This window comes from Cyphomyrmex costatus, unplaced genomic scaffold (assembly GCF_001594065.2).
Source record: "Cyphomyrmex costatus isolate MS0001 unplaced genomic scaffold, Ccosl1.0 scaffold193, whole genome shotgun sequence".
Taxonomy (NCBI): Eukaryota; Metazoa; Arthropoda; class Insecta; order Hymenoptera; family Formicidae; genus Cyphomyrmex; species Cyphomyrmex costatus.
In genome coordinates, this window is record NW_017275965.1 from 1838852 (window position 1) to 1857018 (window position 18167).

Genomic DNA, 18167 nt, shown 5'->3' on the forward strand with positions numbered 1-18167 from the left:
GTGTGTTCCAACCATAAAAGTGATCGCAGATAACACTAAAAGAATTCAATCGTATGTCATCAATTCTGAGTTCATTTCCAGATGCAAAAAGAATTCTTTTTAGACCTGTTCAGAAAAAGAATTCTTTTTGTGTTTAAAAATGAATATTCTAAATGGATGATATAAGTATAATACCTAAACTCTTTTTGAACTCTCTGCACTATCTGGAATATAAGTATTATAAAAATGAAAATCAAGTTTAATATTGTACCATTAATTAAAATATAAGTCAAATCCAATAATCAAGTTTAAATTTTCTAGAATTCGAGTAATATTCATAAAAAGTATTTCGTACATATTATACTTACAAAGTTATTGATCCCCACTCTCTCTATTCAATTTCGAATTTTAGAATGAGTTTCTATAAGATTCGAAACTTTTTATAACATAAAAAACCGATTTTTTTTTTTAAGTAGTAGTCAAACTTTCGCTCTAAAGATGAAATTATTAGTTTAAAAACATAATATAAAATTGTAAAAATTGTAGCAACACATAATATTGTTAATATTATAAAATTAATAATACTTAATTTAATTGCAACATTTACTGCTTTATACGAACGTTTTATTTTGGAGAAACGTAAAGTTTTTAGTTCCCATGATAAAGAACACGAACATATCTGATCCAGGTTCAAGTCTACTTGGAAGAGAAAGAAATAATCTTTATTTATATAATTGTTAGTTCTCGAGATAAAAAACAACAGATTTAATCTACTTGTAAGTTGCTTGATCTCATCCTCTAATAAGCATCATTATAATTCTTCAATTTTATATTATATTTTGTTTGGAATACATTATATACGGCATACTAAATTTTACTTATGATTTTCATAAAAGTAAACATATCGCGTGAGCTTAGCGCTTTAGAAATAAATTTCCTTTCCAATCAAAACACCGGACATTAAAGAATACAATCGTATTAAGTAAATATATATTTATTGGTAAAATAGTTAGCATTATTAAGCAATAAATTTAAGTAAAAGTTTTTATAAAAACTACATTTTTTAAAAAAAACTTGGATTTGCCATGTTGAGATTAATTCTTCTTTGTTATAATTCTTCTCAAGATCGTGTTATCTATATTCGTAATATTCTTGTAAAAATGCAAAAATTAATTTTTGCTGATTTTTATACATCAAATTTCGTCGGATAAACAATATTTATTTTTATCCATTCTATACGTTTGTGTTGAGTTCGATTGATCAGTATGTTAAGGATTGCACATAGATTCGGGCGACAGTTTTCCACGCAGTAGGGAGCATGAGAAAATACGGATTGAGGGTCGAAAGGGAAAACATCCGAGCTGAGCCATGGTCGACAGAGGGACAACGGAAAACACATGAAGGGAGATAGTAGGAGTGATGTTTTAGAAGAGCTGGTGAGAGAACGGAGAAGAGAACTGATTCATGCCTGCTTAAAAGTCCATTCATGGTATTGGAATCTATCGTCGAAAGCCAATCGTCTCTTGTCCTCCTTTCAGCGCAGCGGCCCCTTCGCCAATATACATCCATTCCTTTATACTTTGAGATTAGAACATTCCGGAAGTTGATGAGTCGCATCCATCTTCCGGAAATATAAACACCTCTCAAAAGTAGCATACGGAAATCGACGTAGAAGCAGTTTTAACGTCAAGGATCATAAAGGTTCTCGCGACAAGCGATGGTACAATCTATCATGCGTAAAATTATTAAAAAATTAATACTAATATTGATCAATTAATCATTTATTTTCAATATTAAAAGTATCATTACCAATACTTTTAATATTCAAAGTAAATGATAAATTGGTCGGTACTAGTATTAAATTTATGTAAAGGTATGCACACGTTTTTGTATACTCGCATTCGTATTAAACTTTTCGTACAACTTCAATTCTCTGTGTTATTTTTATCTTATCAGTAACCTCTTTAGAGTAAATATTTTTATACCTTTAAATCGAAGTATACGTAATTATAAAATATCGAAAGCGGAAAGTAATTTAAGTTTTATCGCGTTGTGTCCACTTTCTTTTTAAAATTTAAATTAAGATTTGTTTCAAAAGTTTCTGAACTTTTTTTCTACATTATATAACTAAAGCTATCTATTGAAATAATATGAAATTCTCTTCTTTGAAACTTTATTTCGAACTCTGTAGTGATGCATTCTTCTAAGTCACATTATTTATTTATTGAGAAACTAAAAAGAGAATAGGTTTTCGATGTTTGTCGAGAAAACCATAATAGAGCAAATAGCGAACTCAAAAGGTGCCCTAGTTCTTGACTATTCATCGTATTCATCTATAGTTCCTTGACTATTCTTTTTTCTTTCAAACTTGGAAATAAAATTCAAAAATCCAAGATTATAACATGATTTCGGAAATCATAAGATACACAAGATTTCAAAGATTTTATTTTCAAAAAGTTATCAAAGATATTTTCAGAAATTTTATGCTATAAAGATCATATTACTTTAAAAGGTAAAGTAACAATTGAGAACTAGTCTGGTAAACGATGCATAAACTGTTCGATAATAATCAATAGTATACATATTAATTCGATAAAATTTACATGAAATTCCAAATAAGTTTCTTTATAAACATTTTGACTATATTTTTGTAGCCGTCTTTAACATTATTTAAAATAAAAGGTATTTTAAATTAAATTACAAAAATCACATAAGAAATTACAGTTTTAAATAAATTCGAAATTTTAGAATAAATTAAGCAATTAATTAAAACTCAGAGAAATTACTTTTGCGTTAGGTGGGCACGATTACCGACAACAATCGCGGCGAAAATCTGACGCAAATCTGCTTCTTAACAATTCTTCTCGTATCGAGCATCTTCTAGAGTCTCCAAAGGGTTTAATCAAGCGTCGCGTGTACACGCGCAGATAATGAAGTCGTTCGCGTGCACGTTTCTGGCGTCCGCCGATAAACGGGTGAAAGAGGCGGTTGTAAAGCGGACATCCATCAAATGTTCGGATTAAACGGCAGACGTATAAATTTCTACGTGTCCGCGTTAAGAGGATGGATGCGCGTGTCGATCTAGTACATGGCGGTAAAAATTGTTAATGCGTCGGCTGAATGGTAGTTGAGATAAAATTGCACCACATTAACGATAAAGCGGGAGAGATATTGACACGCCAACGATGATGAAGAGGACTTAAAGAACGAGATAGGAAGGGAGAAACTTATTTTACGCTGGAGACGTCCGCGTGAAAAGCGGTGTACAGACGTAGGACGCGATGCGTGTCGTAAAATGCAGCAAGAGTGTAAAAATATAAGGGAAAAGTGGAGTGAGAAAAAGAGAGAAGAAAAGTGCTGAGATGAGGTACATACAAAAAGCGCACGGCAGATAAAGTATATGATAAGATATGAGGAGTGTTTAAAAGCTGCGTTAAAAAGATGAGATGAAGGATCTAAATAAGGACGCATATCAGAAAAGCTTGGTTAAACAGTGGATAATCTGGCTGAATGGATATATCCAAGAATGAAAGAGCGCGGATATAAGGTTTTATGTAGAACGTGATTGTAGTCAAATTCGTATCATCAGCGCGAATTTCTGCGTATTATCTTGACGTTTATCAATCCTATACTGTATTTCGCGGAACGTGCTTAAAAACGATATCGTATTTGAAGATATAACGAGATGATCGCGCTCTCGGACGCACGTATTATCTCTCGCGGTAATCTCCGTTGAAATTTTTATTAATTAAATAACGCCGGCTGTAATTAATGCTTTACGTTACCGCTATTATGGTGTAAAACGCAAGGTTCTACTTACTTACTGACGCTTATTAAATATAAATGCACGGCGCAGTGAATTTCTCTATGGCAGAGAATCGAAAGCTAATCATTTGTATGTACATAGCTATATCGCTTGTTATCTCTGTATACTCGCGCGTTAATTGTTGAATATGTATATGTGTAACAACGTTTCCCGTCGTTTGCGTTTGCGTTGGAAACAGCATAAGAGATATCTCGGCGTAGAAAACTGCTTCAGCTTTTAAAACATCGTAGTCGTGACATTAAAGTCCTTTTTTGAGATTATGGCATTTATAAAATGGCACGATCAAAATAAAACTCTAATATTATAAAATGTTGTGCACATTAAAATTCCACGTGTATTTCCTCAAAATTTCGACATGTTATAATATATTAAACATTTAATTACGTGACGTGTCATATATGAAAAGTGATCGTCACTGTGAATTATCTCTTCGTAATTACTATATGTAGTTGATTGTAAATTTTACCGCAATTTTCGCGAATCAAAGTCTCGCTTGTTAATAAATTATTGTTAAATTCTTCTGTGTAATTCGTATTTTCTGCAATTCTCCTCATTATTGAAATTCTCCGCGAAAATTTGTGAAACTCGAACACAATAAATTGCTGTAGCCGATGCATATCGCTTTCTCGGAATATTTTGCCGTCGTCACGCAATTAATAAATTTGCAAAGTTTGTTAAAAGAATTTAGTGTTTAAGTGCCAAAATCCATAAAGAATGCGTATGTCTCATATTATCTTTTTTCCACAAGTGCAACGTCGACTTGTCGTAAAATTGTGCAAGAAACGAGAATGAATACGCGCGTTTTCTTATGGATGTTATAAACTTGTAAAAGGCTGCAACAAAGCATAAGTTAATGTTTAATGAAAGTGTAATACGCGGAAAGAGAATAGTATTTCTACGAAAAGAATGGTTGGCAACTTGACAGTTTTACTGGAAAATTTTTATTTCGCGAATGCAGGCTGTGATAAAATGGAGAAAAATGAATGTACACGTGTCTTTCAATATATACGCTAAAACGTATCCTTACTGATGAATGTTTTAAGTTGATAATTTAATCCAAAGAGAAGTAATGCTTTTTACGCCGTTACAATTACAATTATTTTTTTTTAATAATAAATAGTATCAATGTTATATTTTTTATTGATAATAACGGTAACCTAATTACATTTTTTGAGTTATGAATTTTTTAAGGTAATAAAGATAATCGTTACTTTGTATGTACATATGTATATAAAACATGCGCAGTTAGTTTTAAAAGAAGAGAGTGTTATGTTTGGCCATGTTGCGATTAATCATATAAGTATAATTACTAGATAGTTCGTGTCGAAGCAGTCAATTAGTGATACAGATAATTGGATGTCACTCTAAAAAAAAACATCATAAAAATTGTTAAAAGATCATTAAAAAATAACGGAAATTTTAACAACTGAATGCTTCTTTTAGAACGCTAACGAGTTATTTTTTCGGTATCGTGTAATGGTATTTTACAATGAGTAACAAATAATGGAAACAATTTTTTTTTTAAATAACTTTTTCAACTCTTTAATTTAATAAATATTAAAGATAACATTGCTGAATTATCCATTACTATGAAAAAAAAAACAATTTTGCTGTATCTAAAAATTTACTGGGTACAGAAATATAAAACTAATTTTGTTAAACCATCAAAATAATTATGTAGAAAATACAAACATGATAAGCAGTGTTACAAAAAAATTTTGATATTCTAGCGATCAGTTTGATCATCAACATACTACATAATTATTTTGATAATCCAATAAAATTATTTTTTAGATCTGTATTTAGCTAAATTTTTAGATGTTTCAGTAAAACTATTTTTTAGTGTAAAAGTTACTATAATATATAAGTTAACGTGTTTTATATTTTATATTTTATGAACATGAGTATAAGGTAAAGTCTACCATATTTTGAGATTTCTGCAATAGACATCCTTGTTGAAAATGATAGCTTGACATTCGCTGGTGAGAAACGTAAATCTCCTTCTCTTTCACGAATTTTGCGAATGTCGCATTTTGTCATATTTATGCAAAAGACTCTAAGATTGCACGTGTCTTTTGCCAAGCATTCGACATCATTCATCAATAAGTTGCATGATAATAATTTACATCTTAATACGTACCTCATAAACAGCTCCCAGAGGCATAACAAGGCAGGCAACCATAAGATCCGCCACAGCCAAACTGACAATTAAGTAATTTGCTACAGATTGTAAGTTTCGCTCTAATAGAATAGCCGCTATTACGAACAAATTTCCTGCAACAAAAACATGTACCATCGTGAGTAATAAGAATAATAATTGCATAGAAATACTATTGCAGCAATAGTATGTATAATTATTCTTATTGTTTATAACTATTCTGTTTATTAGACGCGTGCTGAATTATTATGTTACTAATAACAGTAATAATATAATATTTTTATAATAATTGAAAAAATAAGGATTAATAGAAAAAATTAGAACAGTTTAACCATTATTTTTAATTGGATTAAAAAAATTTTAAACATTAGTTTAAAATTTTTAAATATTTAGGTATTGATTTATATTTAAATGGCACTTTAAATATGATATATATATTATTGTAGTACATTATATAAATATGAACTAGACAAATTTTAAAACAAATTTTTATTTATTTATATAACACTTATTTTATGCAAACTAAAATGTACAAATAATTGAATTCAAATAATTCATTTTTTTCAAATTGTTTAATCTAATAATTAATTTCAATAATATTGTATTTGCGTCGACACAGCAAAGCGTTGTGTTGCTAGAAAACGACTTTGCCGCGTCGTATGAGCGCGCGAAGTTGGTCGCAATCACATGATTGGTTCAAGTACGCTACATACTTCTCGCGAGTCAAACGGCTTCGGTAAACGTACTGCGCTACAGAGTCGTAATCGCTCCGCGTTTTCGCGCTTTTTTACTCGTTCCGGATGAATTTCTCGTATAAATGGAAATCGGGAGTGTCGAGTTTAGTGACGGGGCGATCATTTTGTCGTATCAGTCGGGTCCGTACGACTAATTGTAAGAATAATCGCGTCTTTCGATATATATGCGTGATCAACGACTGCCGCTCCGCGTTTCGTTTCCGCTTGTCGAGTGCTCATCTGACGCGATGAGAGCGATTTTCATCATTCAGGACACTAGAGAGCATCGTCGTGATCGGGGGACGTCGAGTGGAGCATCGCGAAGAATCGCTGTTGTGGCGAATTGGTCGGAGTCAGCGATCACACGATCGTCCGTGAAATGCGCGGAATCCATTCGCCATTTTGACGAGTTCCTTGAACCTTGAACCTACTTCGCATTTACGCGGGAAATATCGGGAGTGCTGAGTGAATTTAGGCGCGAACGCGCTAATCAATCTGTCCATTCGGTCGAATGTTACTCTATCGATGTCGATCACTCTCCGACGTATTGAATTGACGTGCGGGATTTGTAACACGGACATGTCACATAATCTCGCGTTTCACGTTATTCAGGAGCGTGAATGGAAGTATATCGCCGGTGAATTCGAGAACATTGAGGAGCGTCAAGGGAATGGGCATAATGAATCAACTGAGAGAGATGACAGGAACTCATTGGCGTTTCGGTAAATGATTATTCTCCTTGATTATTATACTATATTACTTACTGCTCAGTTCTATTCATTAGTTAATTTTCTATTATTTTCAGTGGAAATCACCGGCTTGGCCATCGGTGTATCCAGGAACATTGTGAAGCATCGAGGAAATGGACGTAATGAATCAACCGAGGGAGGCGACTGCTACTCATTGCAGGTGTTTTGGTAAGTAATTATTGCTTGATTATTACTATATTTGTTGCTCCTCGATTTTATTATTTATTCGTTAATTTTCTATATCATTTAATTTTTCTTGCGTGCGATATTCATTTAAGAGTTCGAATATATATAATATAATACCCAAAACAATTAGAAAAATATTTAGTCATATCAACTGTAAAAATGGCAGCTTTATAGGTATATAGAAAAGTTTTATATATAGAATTAATGTACATGGTTTTAAAAAAATTATTTTACATTTTGTAGTAATTAAAACATTCAGCTGTATATTTTATATAGCTAAATATTTACGTTTTTAACCAAACAATTTTTATACTATATATTTTAAAAGAATTGTTTGTACGTACATTAATTCTACTTATGAAACGTCTACCAGTTGTAACTTTTGTAGTTGCTATGTACTTTTATGCCTTTTTTTCTGACTATAGAGATACAAAAATAATTTTTTTTTGTCGACTTTGAGTTTTTCTTCAGCTGTGACATACATAATTGATAGGATAAAATTTCTTCAAATATTTACACGAAAATAACGGTTTTATAGAAGTATCTAAAAATTTAGCTAAATACAGATGTGAAAATAATTTTATTGGATTATTAAAATAATAATGGAAAATGTTCAAGCTCTGGTTGCTAAAATGGCCAAATTTTTTACAGTAGCTCATTATGTTTGAGTTTCCTACATAATTATTTTGATGATTCAACAAAAAAATTTTTAGATCTGTATTTAAACACTTTATCCAAATTGTTCTTCCGTGTATATGTGGAAATAATAAAATAAGAATCGAAAAGTAAACGCGATGGATAATATGTTTATGATCGTGTTTGCAAAATCAGCATATGAAAGACAAACAGAGGAGTTCGCTGTAACTTTTACGAAATATGAACGACGTAAGATTAAGAAGTCGTCAAGCAAATTGAAATCACGGCCGCTTGTCGCGCTTCCCACCATTTAATAATGATTCCGGTAATTGGCATTGCAAGGGGCAAATTTGGGCTAGTCGCCATCAATCCCGAAGGCGAGCCTGAATAGCAGCAATCAAGTTCGGCAAACTCGGAATAGACGAAATCACTCGTACGTTCCTAGACGTGTTATACGGGCGTGCAACGCGCCACATTGGATCGATCGTGCTCGCATTTACGCGAAAATTGTCCGATCGCCGCTCATGGCTTCTCGACTCGAATCGAGACTGTCGAGTCTCCCGCTTCTGGGACAATATAAAACTGTCGGTCGAATGTCCCGACTATACGACATATGCGAGGGGGTCAGTAGAAAGAATTCAGTGGAAAGTAAGAAACATCCTGAGATCGTCGAGACGAGAACAAGCCAAAACAAATAATGAAGTCTTGCGAGGAGGGATTATATAGAGTGTTTACTATCTGGAAAAATCTGGCAAACCTAAAATTCAAGGAATTCCTTTTTTACCTTTGAAAAACAGGAGTTTTCATGGAATTTTATTGCGTCTTAGGTTAAAATGAAAAAATTTTATTTTTAAATTCTATCTTTTTTTGTTACTTTAATAATTTGTTTGATAATACAACAAGTCGATAATAAATTAGCAATAAGCTCGACATATACATTCGCGTTCGTTCATGTACAACATTTTCGCGTGTTTCGCGAATTTTTATTAAAATATCTAGATAACAATAGAAGACAGTAGAGTAGAGTAGTTGATGCTATTTTGAATATTTCTTATACTTATCTTCAATAGTTTCGCGGTTCTGAAGTATTATATTTATTATAAAAAGATATAGACATATAGACTTGTGGAAACCTTATCTTCTGCTAATTTTTAATACATAATTTGTTTGCATTGTTTGTATTCTAACTTATTTCAAAGTTGCATTAAAAAATTCTCTAATCTTACCTGGAATTTGGACAAAGTATCTGGAAAATCCGGGAATTTTCAGGGAATTTTAAACACTCTGTTATCTCTTATTACGAGCAGCAAAAAAAATTAAACAAAAAATTTATTTAAGACGCAAGTCGAGTAATCTTTGAATTTTACCTAAATCTTTAAATAACAGCAAGAGAATCGAATTGCGTTGTTCGTAAAGCTGCAAGTTACTAAAAATTTAAAACGTTAGCGTCCCTGAATTGCTGTTCAATAAGAAATACGATTCCTAAGAGATTCGTTCCGTTCTGCGACCATTGTTTCTTAAAAATGTCATGAAGAAGAAATTGGAACGTTTCCAACAAGAATAAAATTAATTTACGAATAAAAACACCCGTGTAGATTACAAGTGCAATATATCTTTTTTGGCACGACGGCGCGCGGCTTGATTAAACTTGTAATTGCGTGTAATCGCGAAACTCGGCGGTAATCAAAATTTTCAGATTCGTGTGGTTTTCTCTATGGTAGAGGAATTCATGTATTCGTAACGCAATGTTACATTCATGTATTACGTAAACGTGCTCGACCACCGCCAGTTTAAGCGTGTTTAAGGGAAGTGGATAGAAACTCAAGCTACCATACACTATATATTCACGAGGATATTACATCGTGTTAGTACACGCCGTTTTGCGTATCGCGGTACTTTATGCTCTCATTTTATCCGGGCAACCGATGTTCCATCCGATTTTTCGCGCAGGGAAAGAAATCGCTTTACTTACCGCCGTTTATGACACGTGTAATTCAAAATAGTATCGTATTCTTATAAACGATAATGATATTACAAATATCTTGTAGCACAATGATTGTATACTTTAGGTACTCTTGCAAGAAAAGTTACACAAGTTGAATTTTTCGGATTTTATTTTATGTACAGATTCTAAATCAGCTTTCAATTGGGAAAAATAATACAAGTTTTGAATTCGAATAAAATGACACAAATAAAAATAAGGGTAATTTTGAGGGTTGCATTGTAAAAAAATTAATATCTGCATTATAATTTTAGACAACTTGAAACAAGCGGCTAGTTCTAAGTTATATTTAATCTTAATAGTAATATATGCAATTTTCTTTCCTGTTTCCAATAATTTTTATGTGTCACTTTTTTTCAAGAGTGCGCGATATATTAATTTTTCTTAAATGATGTATTAAATAGTAAAACAGTATAACTCCGCACGTAGGTTAAAATAAAAATGAATTATTAATTACAAAGATGTGTCGCACGTTCTAATTGGATTCCCGGTAGAGAAGCAATAGTTTTATAACTGGAGGAAGTAGCAACTAAGTCCAAGTCTCCGAAGACTACATAACGCAGTCTAGACGTGTACTAATTAAATTTAATTCTCGGGGGGAACGACAATAGACTTTGCTTAAATTAGAGAGCGACTCAACTTCTAGAAACGACTGAGGCCTTGTAATTCGTACTTTCTCTCTTTTACCCACTGCCGTAAGTCTATATAAACGTTTGACAGAATTGCAATTCTATAAATGTCGAACAAGTTTCTTCCCTTTCGCGTCCATTAGTTTCGCATTACGTGTCCGCAAATACAAAGTCCGCGTACGATAGTTGTGTACACTCGTGTACAATTCAGATGCAGCCGGATGAGAACGGTGGAGTACACGCGTACATACATCGGGACTCAGCTGCAGCTGCAGCTGCAGCTGCACGATCGGATGTCTCTACAAGAAAAAGTATAATCGCCGGCGGTTGCGACAGATAAAAGAAACGTGCGCACGACGTTTTACTTTGGCGTAATTAACTCCTGTGAAGGAGGAACCAGGACCGAGAGATATTTCAACGAACTGGCGAGGATCTAAGCGCTCTCGTTCTCACACTCCATTAAAGAGCGTATTTGCAGCACTAAAAAAAAAAAAAGAACTTCCGTCCGAAGCTTTATACGGATAAGCTGGGAAAGGCTGTGAGTAGACACGCGCGGTGCACGATTTATTTTTATTTGTCAAGAAATAACTTACAGTCTGCAGTTTTTAATCTGCTGTGCTAAACTCGGCTTGACGCCACGATTCTTTAGCGAGCTTTTTGTCAAAGACATCTCAGCGAAAGAATTTGATAATGCTATTATACATGTATTGTGTATACCGTATGTCGGATGAATAATATAGATATTTTTATATTCGTTATTAATATGTAGATTTTGATAATTTATAGATTGTTAGTATTACAATAAATATGCTATATTTATCCTCTTTTTCTCTTTCTTGTCCTTTTTACATTCTGTTTTTAATTTTAATTAATCAATTTTATGCAAATAGTATACTTCATAATATCTTGAATAAAAAATTATTTATTATTTTAATTACTAAATTTATCTAATATTTTGTGAAGCGAGAGAGAGAGAGAGAGAGAGAGAGAGATGATATAAATATTATAATTACTACTATCGCCGGGATTTATTTTGATTGTCATGAGTATTTTATGAGATTCTAGAAGGTCACCGTGTTAAAAATTAATATCTGTATAAAATGATTTTAAAATAGATAGAAAAACAATAATATTTTCTTGTTATCATAAATAAACCGCCATTGCATCACGACAGCGATCATTTTCATCCGCGGTTTATGGTTTCTGTGCATTGTTGTGAGCGCAATTTTGGGAATAAACTCGACATACAATAACGTAGTTTAGATCGATGCAGTTTTTTTTCGGACGACGGGAAAAAATCTGCAGAATGAAAAGGGGTATTAAGCGTCGAAAACATTAATCCTTTTTTCCGAAAGCCGAATAACGCTTTGGTAGTCGAGATGCATATTTCGCGTCGTTCAAATTGCGCGCAGAGAGATGATACGAAAAATTCATCAGATTTATGCAAACGAGCTTGTTAAGAGAACAAAAAATTATAGTAGCTGATGTTCTCGTCGCAGATGATATAAGAGCTTTTGGAAATGTGGCAAATGAGTAAGGTAATTACATATGCGAATAAACGATTTTGAGGCGATAAGATTACTTATAGATTTTGATTTCTTGTAAAATAAAAAGAGTAGTTTGACAAAATAAATTTCTCATAAATATTTAAATTTTTCAACGCGATTTAGTTTACATTCGCACGATCTAGTATTATCGATATATTTCACATTTATCCTTTGTACAAATTTATCGTGCATTTCTCATAAACTTTAAATATATGATTTAATATCAATATCTATTTAAAATTATCATGTCAAAGCGGAAATAATGTATAATTTATTCTTGTTGTCTACACGGAGATAAACAAATTTCTCACACGACCACACGCGCGATCGATGTAAAGCGGACCTGTAAAACGTGCCGAAAACCGCGGTTATGGTTCGTTATCCAATAACTGTGTAGTCATATAACTTGTTTTCGTTGCCGCACCATAGGACAGATTTTAATTGAATTATATGGCCGTTTATTGATTAATAAACCAAAACCGGAGTAGATGGCAAATGCTACAAGTTCGCTTTATCAATCGCGACTGTTGTCATACGCGCGGAAACTCATTTATTTTCATGTATAGAACGGCGACACGTAAATAAATTGCATATTATATCCGCTTTTGACATTACACCGGCAACCTTAAAATTAAATGTAACAATTTACTTTTATCTTGTCCAATATAATGATGGAAAATGATTAATATTTTTATACTCGCGTAATTACTGAAGTAACTTTATAGATATTTTTTCTGTAACCTAAGGCTATATTTTTCCCCTAGTTTCATTGAAAATGCAACCCCAGGTCTCTCGAGAGAGACGATAACTATCGGAAATGTCTGATTACGTCTTCATGCGGGGTACGTTATGTGTTCGCATCGCATCGTTTAACCTTTATAGAATCGAAGGGCAAGGTAGTAACACATTCAGTTCGCGTCGGCGGTCTAACCTATCGGCTTGCTATTTTTTTTTACGAACAAGCGAGATACCTGTCAACATCATATACATGGTGTGTATCAAGAAATGTTTTTTCTCAAACGTGTATTTCTAATTTAATTTTCTTTTTTTATTTTTTTTTTTTATAAAAAAGTTCAACGTCAGTAATTCAAAAGCAAAATATAATTGAATTATAAACGTTTGATTTCTCTATGGTACGTGATGCGTATATTTACACCAATTGAATTTATATGATCTAGAAAAACTTTTACTTTCTACACAAACAAAAACTGTAATATATATTCTTTCATATTCCACGTGGCGTATGTGTACTGTAAATAATATCATTGATACATGAGTACGTTTCGAAATTATGCAATGTTCATTGAGTAATTTTTATTTTTTCTGTAGAAATTATTATTAAATAATTTGTATTATAAATATCTAAAGTCTTTCCCCCTTTTATTATCTCTTTTTTAATCAATTTGTGATTTATTGGAAAAGAAATCTGACACCTATTATTCTTCGACATCAGATCTCTGCAAATTACGGTTATTTCTGATTTTGCGTATTTGTTCGATTACAGTCAATTACCTGCACGTATACACTAGTGGTGAACTTTGCGCGAAATTATGCGCTCCGCTGTTTGCGTCCCCGAAGAGAGAGATGAACGAATGCGGTCGCTGTAACGTGCTGCATTTGAGAAGTTTCGCTCGATTTGCAGTGATTACTGTGTGACGGAAGGGGGAGGAGAGAGGAGGTTATTTAATTCACATTTGCGCAACGATATTCACGGTTTTGTGCCTCGTCAAGCGTTCAGAAAATTTACCCTACACCAGGGGAGAGAAGGAGAAAGAGCAGGTACATTCATGGCAGCTGACGTCATGTTCAACGAACTGTTAGTTAGCTAGTGAACTATACTAATATTGGAATGTGCTTCGAGCCTTGTCAAGTCACTGGGGGTACACGTTGTACGTGTGTGGATGTATCCAACAGCTGCCGGCGGATCTCTTTCGCGTCTCTCTTAGTTACATCGCTATCCACGACGTTACAGCGAAGCGATAAACTTGCCTGTTTTCCGATAACTTTTAACCGTATCCCCTTTCGAGAAATATACGGATCCTCAGGGAGGTCAAAGATGCTCACGGATTTCTTTCGCGAGACTTAGTAACCGGTGAATGACACCGATGAAAAATCAAAGCGATATTAATTATTCGCGGAATTCTATATATCTAGATCAAAGTTAACAGCGCGTGACGGAAATCATTTTGCGTGTATTCACTTTCTGCCAATTATGGAATATCTTACGTAACGGTTTTAGACATATTATTAATCATACTCGCCGCTGATGTCTTTGACAAATATTTACCGAAGCCCATGAAAGTCATTTATCATGCATTATGCTCACATTAAAATGTCTTTAGCGTTGATAATAATCAATCAGAGATTTTCATATAAAGTGTGTTCTATTATTGTCGGTGTTGCTGAGGAGAATTCGGAAGTGAAGCCGTGATGGCAGGAAAGGGTTGTACTTGGATAAATACAAGTCGCAAAACAGTGTTAGCTCGCTTACCTCGCGGAAAACCTCATTCACGCTAAGCATGCGACTGGATATTGTGATTACCGTCACCGCTCGATGATATATTATATGCCTTGGAGAACTAATATGTTTTCCAAGCAATCTTTGCTATTGTTTTCACCAACATTATGACCAACGGGTGGTTGCCTCCGCGAAACCATCGATAGTGCTGAGAGACGATGATCGGAAGGAGTGAAGTTATTTGGGGCCTGATGGCATATAATTATGGCAAGAAGAACGATTAATCGAGGTGAGATCAATTGCATCGTATACACTCTTGGATCGGAAGTTTGGCAAGCAAAAGAAAATGACTTGCCAAAATCGGGTCGGTAATTTTCAGTAATTATCGTAGGGAGCATTCGAATAAAAACGAGAGATAAATTGGTCGAATCGACTTCAAATTAAGGCAAGGAACTTTTCCTTTTTTACATTTCAGCTTGAATGAGTTGATTCATTACATATATAGTATTTAGCGGCGCCAACAAAATTATCTATTCATCAAAATGTCTTTGACCAAGACATTCTTTCTGCTCATTGATAATTAATTAAAAAGACTTTTAACAATAACTTCAATTAAGTAACTTACTTTAACAATAATAATGATAATAACTAGCTTATTTAATACAAAATTAATTAGAAGAGATTAATAGCAAATAACGAACAATGTTATGAGTTATTTAAAATAAAATTTTCGTATAAAAACTGAGTTAACATTGTTATTGGCTGTTGATCTCTATTATAAGTTAACTTCTTTTTTAAATTACTTTAATTTAAAAGATTTGTTATTGTATAACAATCATTACAATATAAAAATTAATAAGATAAAATTAAGATTTTTATTATAATATGATTTGATTGCATCAATATGAGTGTCTTTGCATTAAAGATAAATTCTGAAATTGTCCAACAAATTAATTTTCAAATGATACTACGATCCTTATTTAATGTTGTAACCTCACAATATTTATAAATAGAAATGTTTGAAAAGTATATTGATTAGACCAGCGATTTAAATCATTGAATGCGTGTAGTGTTGGTGTTATATACTCTCAAAATTTCGCATCGAATGACTCACGAAATATCTTAAAATTTAGACCCCCCTGAGGATGTCTCATAATTGACGTTAAGAGGCTCACTGACATTTTGATCGGCTTAAACGACTAGTATATAAAAGAAAATATAAAACATAAAAATAAGTAATTATATGTAGAAAGAAGTGCATTATATAATATATATACTTCATTTTCACTATTCGTTGTCACATAATTTTAGCATAACGTTTTAATATAACAACATTCTCAATCTCTTATATTATTGAGAAATAAATAACGTGTATTACAGTGAGAAATTGCGTGGTTTATAATACAGTCCGTGTGGCCAGTCTGCGAAAAATATTGTTCTCATATTACACGAGTGTTTTATCCGGAAAAGTGAGCATATTCATTGAATTAAAAAAGTAAAATTAAAATATTGCGTAACGTAAATGTATATTCGTGATGCGAGAGAACAGGAAGACCTACGACGCATTATTTATTCAATTACGGTTTTCATTTTCATTTTCATCGTGATTTACAAACGTACAGCGATAATCAGTTGCGAATACCGCGCGCGAGAAACCGTTCCATAAACATTTTTAAAGGGCTTGTTTTTCTATTATACATAGATGTGAAAAGCAGGTCTTGAAGGGTGCCGCCTTCATATTGACGCGTGTCATAAACTTTTTCTAAAGGTATGAAAAACGTGAAACTATATATATTCTCCTTAAATATCATTCCTCTCAATTTTAACATATCGACTCGTATTTCAATATTTAATATAGAAGCAAATGAATGGATATGAGTACATTTGTATACGCGCGTAGATATATTGTTTTTAAATAATAACGTATTAAAATATTATAATAAATATTAAGTGGCATTAAAAATTAAAAGTTGTTTATTAATATTTTACAAAAATATATGTAAAATATATGTAAAATGGTTTTTTGACAATAACATCTAATCACAAGTATTTTTAATAAGTTAAGCTACCAGAAGGTTTGCGGATTATCGACGTGTTTTTATCCATTGCTAATGCGAGCGGGTATATTAAGATAGCACCCCAACTATAGTACTCAGGAGTTCTGATTAGAGTTCCCACTTCCTTTTGACGAGACGAAGAGTTCCCTATAGTTAATAACAAGAGTTCCGCTCAATAAACATTCTTTTTACATTTTTTAAAAATGGGGTGCTAACTTTTTATCAAATTTCGAGGTGGAATAGTTCTGAGCGGCTTAATAGCTTCCATTTGCGATTGCCTAGAGTTCCTGATATGTAAAAAAAATTTTCGAATAATAAAAAAAAAATTAAAAATTTTTGAAAAATTAATTTTTAGATACAATAGTTCTGATGATAATTTCTACTTCTTTTTGACGATACGAAGAGTTCTCTATGATTTTTAATGACATATGCGCTTAAGAATCATTTTTTAATAATTTTTTAAAAATGGCCGGGGTGCTAATTTTTTAACGAAATTCAAGGTCGCATAGTTCTGATCAACTTAACAGAACTATTTTGTGAATACCTAGAGTTCTTGATACATAAAAAACATTTTTGAAATATAATAAAGTTTAAAAAAAATAGTGGAAAAATCTTTGAAAATTTTTTTGAGAGTACCGAGTAGTTCTGAGTAGCATTTCTTATAGTACTCGACGAGTTCTATCGAAAACTGTAAGGTGGAAAAGCGATTGGACCAACGGTTTGCAAGATACAGCGACATTTGTCAGAAAATCAACAATTTTTAGAGTATATCTCGGAAACCATTGGTCCAATTGCTTTACGCCCTGATACTTTTCGACAGAACTCGTCGAGAACTGTCCAGAACTCTGAACAGAACTACTCGGTACTCTCAAAAAATTTTCCGACGTGGGACTTGGAAAAAAATTTGAAGTCAAAATCTACTATTTTTTAAAAACTTTATTATTCTTCAAAAATGTTTTTTATGTATCAAGAACTCTAGGTATTTACAAAATACTTTTGTTAAGCTGATCAGAACTATGCGACCTTGAATTTCGTTAAAAAGTTAGCACCCCGGCCATTTTTAAAAAATTATTAAAAAATGATTCTTAAGCGCATATGTCATTAAAAATCATAAAGAACTCTTCGTATCGTCAAAAAGAAGCAGAAATTATCATCAGAACTATTGTATCTAAAAATTAATTTTTCAAAAATTTTTAATTTTTTTTT

The 18167-nt window shown here is 32.6% G+C and overlaps 1 protein-coding gene across 1 annotated transcript in view; it reads right to left on the reverse strand.

The window, feature by feature from the left end:
* Positions 1–18167, reverse strand: part of 5-HT1 (serotonin receptor) — a 118941-nt gene that overhangs the window by 4384 nt on the left and 96390 nt on the right. Inside the window, exon 4 of the mRNA XM_018538309.1 lies at positions 5946–6079. Within this exon, the coding sequence (XP_018393811.1) occupies positions 5946–6079 (134 nt within the window). The remainder of the gene's footprint in view (positions 1–5945; positions 6080–18167) is intronic.